Here is a 7,975-nt window from a genome sequence, read left to right as displayed (position 1 = left end):
TCTACTCAGACAGCAAAGTAGTCCTGGGATACATCCACAATGAAACTAGATGATTCTATGTTTATGTCAACAACAGAGTGCTACAAATTAGGAGATCCGTTCATCCAACACAGTGGCATTACATTCCCACGGACCAAAACCATGCAGATCACGCAACTAGAGCAGTTGATGCAAGTCGACTAGGGAGCACAACATGGCTCTCAGGACCAAAATTATTGTACACTGAGGAACGTTTTCCAGACACCTTTGAACTAGTGAGAGAGAACTCAGATGCTGAAATCCACCTTCAGGTGTCTACACTTCATACATTGACTCCAGCTACTCTCCTCACCCAGAAAACAGGACTATCCAGTGCCGCTCCAGGAGGATTCGATGCTAAGGACCTCTACAAGCGCCAATGGAAACAGGTACAAAGTCTTGCAAACACATTCTGGACAGGTGGCGCAAACAGTACTTGTCTACCCTGCAGCCATGGACGAAGTGGCAATCTACCAGGCCTAATCTGAGGATTGGTAACCTTGTCCTTGTGAAAGACTGCCAAGTCCACCGGAACCAGTGGCCACTTGGTCTAGTGACCGCAACTTTCCCGATTAAGGATGGCAACGTCCGCAAAGTTGAACTGAGGATGGCCAAAGGGAATGAACATAAGACATTCTTCTGACCAGTAACTGAACTGGTCCTATTGTTGTCTTCTGAGAAAGAGGATAGTGACTTCCATTTGATGCCAGAAGGGGAGTGTTCTGTCTCCGACATCTGATTTATTATCCTTGATTATCTGCTTGTTAATGTTTTCAGTGTTTTTGGCTCCCTCTAGTGACCAGAGTCATAACCGCAGTGTGATTTTGTTATTTTACTCTCACTTTGATACCCCGTACTGACTGAATGTATGTATTATGTTTTGCTTGTAGTCTCACCGCGCATCAATATACCATCACATTCAATAAAGCACAGATTCAACTACAGTCTCCTTATTGGACCCCAGTATAGCAGTTTAGCTGCCTGTATAGCTACATGAATTCTGCTTCATTTAGTGAGGACAGAACAAACACAATGAAAAAAGATGAAAAAAAATGAAAAAAATGTAACCTAGAAAGTGCCTATGTGCAACAATCAAACCAAATGATCTGATAAATATTAGCCAAATTAGCATTATTAATTTGAAGCTGCATAGGTATATCAAATGAAAGAATGAAAATTGCTGCACAAAAAGAGGTGTGGTAAGCATACGCAGATTGGAGTATGAATAGCTGCAGGTATACAATGAACACTGCTCTATGGCAGTCTCAATTTATTTAAAGTGACATAACTAATAAAGAAAACCAAACTCCCTAAGACTTTTTATGCATTAAATTAATTGAATCGCTTTCAAATCTCTACAAAATTGCTCCAGTAATTTCTACATTAAAAGTAGTAGCTGCTGCTTTCTCTCCTTACATTTTAACAAGTACTATAGAATATAGATTTTTTTTATAATAGTCATTTTTTAGTAAATTTTATTCCAAAGCTATATTTATTGTTATTGCACACCAATGCTTTGTGTATGCTATTTGAAATAATGAACAATGGCTACTGCAAGCTAAATGACATTGTAATTGATGGAATATTTGCTGGTCATTACTGAGCAGTAGCAAACACAGGATTTTACAAAGAGGATTAACAAGGTATACAAAATTCTAATCTTTTACTTACAAATTTAGGCTCATACTGGGATGTCTGATAATTAATTCCCACAGTAAAAATAAGGTGGGTTCATAGTATAGGATGCTCTAGATTTAAACAGAGAAACCTGTTTAATTAAATTAAATGAAACTAATAGCAGATGCAAGTGCTTCTCACAAAATTAGAATATCATCAAAAAGTGAATTTATTTCAGTTCTTCAATACAAAAAGTGAATGATGCAAAAGGAGCCCTGGCCAAGTATTGAGTGCATTTACTGAACATAATAAATAATAATATTGATAATACTCAACATTATAAATTATTCTTATTTACTGAGATAATGATGTTTGGGTTTTCATTGGCTGTAAGCCATAATCATCAATATTAACAGAAATAACCACTTGAAATAGATCACTCTGTTTGTAATGACTCTATATGAGTTTCACTTTTTGCATTGAAGAACTGAAATAAATTTAGTGAGGATTTGCACATCATAAAAAATTGAATTTTCTTCTTCAAAATTCTGTTCTATTTTCAGACATCGTTTTTCATATATCTCTGAAGAATATGTATACCTATACAACTTAGGCCTCTTTCACACATCAGGTTTTCGCCGTCAGGCGCGATCCGGCGCTTTTGACAGAAACCGGATCCGGCGAAATGCAATTCCGGATCCGGTTTCCCCCCCATTGACTTGCATTAGAGCCGGATCGAGCCGGATGGCCATGCGTTTCATCCGATTTACGCCGGATCCGGCAATGTGACGCGATCCGGCGTCTGGAATAAACGGCTACTGTAACGTTTTTTGTCTCCGGCGAAAAAGCCGGACACGCCGGATCCGGCGTGTCCGGCTTTTTCATACAATGAAAGCCTATGAGCGCCGCAATGCGCCTGATCCGGCGACAGCCGGATCCGGTGGCCGGATCCGGTGTTTTTGGTCTGAGCATGCTCAGTAGCTCTGCCCACAAGACATATATAAAAGCAAGACAGTGGGACCCACAGCCACACCCAACATGCCACCCAAGAAAGCAACCAAGCGCAGGAGAAGGCAGGAGACCACTGCAGCACCATCAGCACCACCACCACCCCAAATGGAGCAGCAAATGGAACATGCTGAGGAGGGGAGGCCAGCAGCAGATGAGAGATGGTAATTATCAAATCCCCCATTCCTCCAAACTAGGGCCATGGAATATCAAGATATTGATTGGCCCTTTGTTTCTCTTTATTCAACAGCCGCCCAAGAGATGCAGCAGCAGCAGCAGAAATGGCAGCACTGGCAGCAGCAACAGCAGCAGCAATGCCCACAGCCATGGAGTCTGGCCATGAACAGGACAGCACATCTTCTTCTGGGAGCCCTCCCTCGCATCGTCAGCGTTTGACGGTAAGTTTTTATTTCCAAAATCCATCATCTCTGTAATATATGTCTATTCATTGCCTTTTATTTCAAAACAGGAATCACAAGATGAAGAGGAGCTCCCAGAAGAAGAAGGAAGGGGTGGACAGACACCTGGAGTGGGCTCACAATTGGTAAGTTTTTGGCATCGAACGCAGAAACACAACATCACACTACACACAACACATAGAAATCAATGTTCTGCAGACCACACACAGCAAACAAATGCCAACATCCAAAGACCTAACATTTTTTGTTTTCTTCTCTAGTCTTCCCAATCTGGTGCTCGGCCAAGAGGTCCTCGCAGTGCCTCCCAGGGTCGTCGGCTACAGCAACGCGGCGGTCACCAGCGTGTAAGTATAAATATTTTTGCTTTGTTTTTTTGGCTTTTTTATTTCATTTCTTTTGTGGAGGCTAATTATGTTATTTTTGTCTTTTTCTTTAACAGCCTTCACAGCGTGCTCCCGACTCTGACGGTGAGGATGGAGGACTCGATGTGGACCACCTCATCGATCTCGTCAGAGAAAGGGAGCCGCTCTGGAATATGGCTGACCGCCGCCACGCTGACCTGATCGTTACCCGACGACTCTGGGAGGAAATCTGTTCGCTCCTTGTGGACCGCTGGGAGGACCTCGATGCTCGGGCCCAGATTAAAGAGCGTAAGTATATACAGTACCGGTTGCTTGATGTAAACCAGTGTTTCCCGAACTCCAGTCCTCGTGGTCTCCACGGATCATGTGTTCAGGATTTCTATTTACTATGGAAATCCTGAAAACATGACCCCTGGGGACCATGAGGACTGGAGTTTGGGAAACACTGATGTTGTATACTAACCACTTTGTCCTTTCTCGTTTCAGGGCAGAGAATTGTGAAGCGGTGGCGGTCTGTGAGGGATCGTTTCAAGAAGGAGTTCAATAAAGAGATGCGGGCCCCGAGTGGATCTGGAGGACGCAGGAGCAAGTACAAGTACGCCCAAGCCCTGTCGTTCCTCCGGGATACAATGGTCACCAGAAGGTAAATATTACTCACCACATGTGACAAAAAAATGTTTAGATGTAAATTTTTTTTTTCAGCCAGGGCCATACCATGTCACTATTTTAATTGGGTTTTTTTCTCTTTATTCCACAGCACGGTGAGCAGCACTCGGGAGCCTGCACGATTGAACCCTTCTGAGGCGATCCCTGAGGAGACCGGCACCGAGGGACACTTCGACCGCCCTGGTACATCTGCACCTTCCCAGCCTTCCCACACATTTGACCCATCTGTCCCATCCACCAGCACAGGAGCATCGTGGCCGCCTACATTACATGAAGCTACTGGTGAGGAGATCGCTTTCCCTTTACCCCACCCTTCTGCCCCTGCCACCTCTAGTACACCTGCGGGTACTGGGCGGCAGCGGCAGAGGGGTCAGGAAAAGACTTATGCGCCAGAGTTCTTGCATCTGAATGCATCTTTCCAGAACTGTCTAAAAGTCTTGTCAGAGCAAATCTCCGCAGGCTATCAGCAGATCAACTCCAGCATTCTGGAGGTGAAGACACTTCTGCAAACCATGCATTCAGAAGCAAGATCTTCGCCAAACCACACCTTTTTCAGGTCTGTTGTGGAGCGCATGGAAACGCTCTCTCCTGCCCAGCAGATGCATGTAATGCATTCATGCCACGCTGCTCTCCAGCAAGTTACCTCCCAACCTCCTCCTCCCACCACAGTAGTTCCTCCACCTGCACCCCCTCCAGCCACTTTCCATCCTCCCCCTCCTATTACATCTACACCCCCTCCAGCCACTTTCCATCCTCCCCCTCCTATTACATACCATCCACCTCCCCAGCACCAGCAACCTCCCCAGCACCAGCAACCTCCCCAGCACCAGCAACCTCCCCAGTACCAGCAACCTCCCCAGTACCAGCAACCTCCCCAGTACCAGCAACCTCCCCAGTACCTGCAAACTCCCCAGTACCAGCAACCTCCCCAGTACCAGACATCTCCCCACTTCCAGCAACCTGCCCCGTACCAAACTCCTTCCCCATACAACTTGCCATCAACATCATCTGCTCCTACAGTCCCTGCCCAACCCTCCACTCCACCACCCACCACCTCTTCTGCCTCCCACATGTCCACCCATACTGTAGTTTTTTCCACACCTTCACCTCTAACTGTTCCTTCCCCACCACGATCCCAGTCCTCTCTCCACACTCCCAGTGTCGAAGTGTCCCGCAGCCCCTCCAGCAGTATTTCCACCCCACACTACACAGATTTATAATGTGTGTATTTAAATAAAAATGACCAGTTTTATGGTTTCAAAGCTTTATTAAAAAAGTTTATTAAAATTTAAAAAATGTTTACTAAAAAAAACATTTTTCAATAAAAGTTAAATTATTTTACACTGGTTGTCTGTCATTTCTTTCTGCGGCGAAAAAGGTTAAATACAGGGTATTTAAAAGGTAAAATGGTATTCAAAACTAGGTATATAACTGTGGGTAAATTTTAGCTTTTTGCCACAGTTGTGTTCCTGGTTGTGTTTGAAGCAAAGTATTTCACCTAAAAAGTTGTGTTTATTGTTGGTGATTTCCTAACAATGTACACAACTTTTGTTAAAAGGTGAAATACTTTGCATAAAACACAACCAGGTACACACCTGTGCCCTAAAGCTAAAAATAGTAAGACCATGACAAGATAGCCAACTTTGGTTGGCAAAGGTATACAGTGGGGAAAAAAAGTATTTAGTCAGTCAGCAATAGTGCAAGTTCCACCACTTAAAAAGATGAGAGGCGTCTGTAATTTACATCATAGGTAGACCTCAACTATGGGAGACAAACTGAGAAAAAAAAATCCAGAAAATCACATTGTCTGTTTTTTTTTCATTTTATTTGCATATTATGGTGGAAAATAAGTATTTGGTCAGAAACAAAATTTCATCTCAATACTTTGTGATATATCCTTTGTTGGCAATGACAGAGGTCAAACGTTTTCTGTAAGTCTTCACAAGGTTGCCACACACTGTTGTTGGTATGTTGGCCCATTCCTCCATGCAGATCTCCTCTAGAGCAGTGATGTTTTTGGCTTTTCGTTTGGCAACACAGACTTTCAACTCCCTCCAAAGGTTTTCTATAGGGTTGAGATCTGGAGACTGGCTAGGCCACTCCAGGACCTTGAAATGCTTCTTACGAAGCCACTCCTTCGTTGCCCTGGCGGTGTGCTTTGGATCATTGTCATGTTGAAAGACCCAGCCACGTTTCATCTTCAATGCCCTTGCTGATGGAAGGAGGTTTGCACTCAAAATCTCACGATACATGGCCCCATTCATTCTTTCATGTACCCGGATCAGTCGTCCTGGCCCCTTTGCAGAGAAACAGCCCCAAAGCATGATGTTTCCACCACCATGCTTTACAGTAGGTATGGTGTTTGATGGATGCAACTCAGTATTCTTTTTCCTCCAAACACGACAAGTTGTGTTTCTACCAAACAGTTCCAGTTTGGTTTCATCAGACCATAGGACATTCTCCCAAAACTCCTCTGGATCATCCAAATGCTCTCTAGCAAACTTCAGACGGGCCCGGACATGTACAGGCTTAAGCAGTGGGACACGTCTGGCACTGCAGGATCTGAGTCCATGGTGGCGTAGTGTGTTACTTATGGTAGGCCTTGTTACATTGGTCCCAGCTCTCTGCAGTTCATTCACTAGGTCCCCCCGCATGGTTCTGGGATTTTTGCTCACCGTTCTTGTGTTCATTCTGACCCCACGGGGTGGGATTTTGCGTGGAGCACCAGATCGAGGGAGATTATCAGTGGTCTTGTATGTCTTCCATTTTCTAATTATTGCTCCCACAGTTGATTTCTTCACTCCAAGCTGGTTGGCTATTGCAGATTCAGTCTTCCCAGCCTGGTGCAGGGCTACAATTTTGTTTCTGGTGTCCTTTGACAGCTCTTTGGTCTTCACCATAGTGGAGTTCGGAGTCAGACTGTTTGAGGGTGTGCACAGGTGTCTTTTTATACTGATAACAAGTTTAAACAGGTGCCATTACTACAGGTAATGAGTGGAGGAAAGAGGAGACTCTTAAAGAAGAAGTTACAGGTCTGTGAGAGCCAGAAATCTTGATTGCTTGTTTCTGACCAAATACTTATTTTCCACCATAATATGCAAATAAAATGAAAACAAAACAGACAATGTGATTTTCTGGATTTTTTTTTCTCAGTTTGTCTCTCATAGTTGAGGTCTACCTATGATGTAAATTACAGACGCCTCTCATCTTTTTAAGTGGTGGAACTTGCACTATTGCTGACTGACTAAATACTTTTTTTCCCCACTGTATACTGTTGGTACACAATTTTGGTTAAGGGCACAAATCTTTCACACTCTGTCATCCTGCCAGTGTACTCTGCCTTGAGGTGACATAAAGTATATTGCAAAATTGTCCCTCATTACTGAAACCGTCACAGAACTTCTAGTGGTAATGTCATGGTAATCTTGCAAGGTGGTTTCTTCAGAGGTGTCCTCAATGGAAATGGGTTCCTTGCAGATAACAAAATTGTGCAGGACCACGCAAGCTTTGATCACCTTGTCCACAGTTTCTGTCTTGAGGTTGATCGCAGTCAATAGGACCCGCCATTTGGCTGTCAGAATACCAAAGGTACATTCAACCATTCTTCTTGCTCTTGTGAGGCGGTAATTAAAAATGCGTTTTGTTCTTGACAATCCTCTGCTACCGTACGGTTTCAAAAGGTGTTCTGACAGCTGGAAGGCTTCATCCCCTACACAGACAAATGGCATAGGTGGACCAGATGTTTGCGGCAGCGGTCTAGGGGGTGGGAACTGGAAGGTGTTTCCATACAGTTTACGCCCCATGGCAGACAGTTTGAAAACTTGAGAGTCATTGGAGCGGCCATAGGCCCCAATATCCACAGCAATAAATTTGTATTCCGCGTCA

At 44.1% G+C, this 7,975-nt stretch overlaps 1 protein-coding gene across 1 annotated transcript; it reads left to right on the top strand.

Annotated features, from left to right (window-relative positions):
- Positions 1-3,893: 3,893 nt before the first annotated feature.
- Positions 3,894-5,418, top strand: LOC141047605 (uncharacterized). The gene is made up of 2 exons (XM_073542744.1): positions 3,894-4,067; positions 4,182-5,418. The coding sequence occupies exons 1-2, from the start codon at positions 3,976-3,978 to the stop codon at positions 5,308-5,310; spliced, it is 1,221 nt and encodes a 406-aa protein (XP_073398845.1). The 5' UTR covers positions 3,894-3,975; the 3' UTR covers positions 5,311-5,418.
- The last annotated feature ends 2,557 nt before the right edge of the window (positions 5,419-7,975 follow it).

This window comes from Dendrobates tinctorius, unplaced genomic scaffold (assembly GCF_039654945.1).
Source record: "Dendrobates tinctorius isolate UK_male_01 unplaced genomic scaffold, ASM3965494v1 ptg000128l, whole genome shotgun sequence".
NCBI lineage: Eukaryota > Metazoa > Chordata > Amphibia > Anura > Dendrobatidae > Dendrobates > Dendrobates tinctorius.
This window is presented reverse-complemented; position numbering and strand designations above follow the sequence as displayed.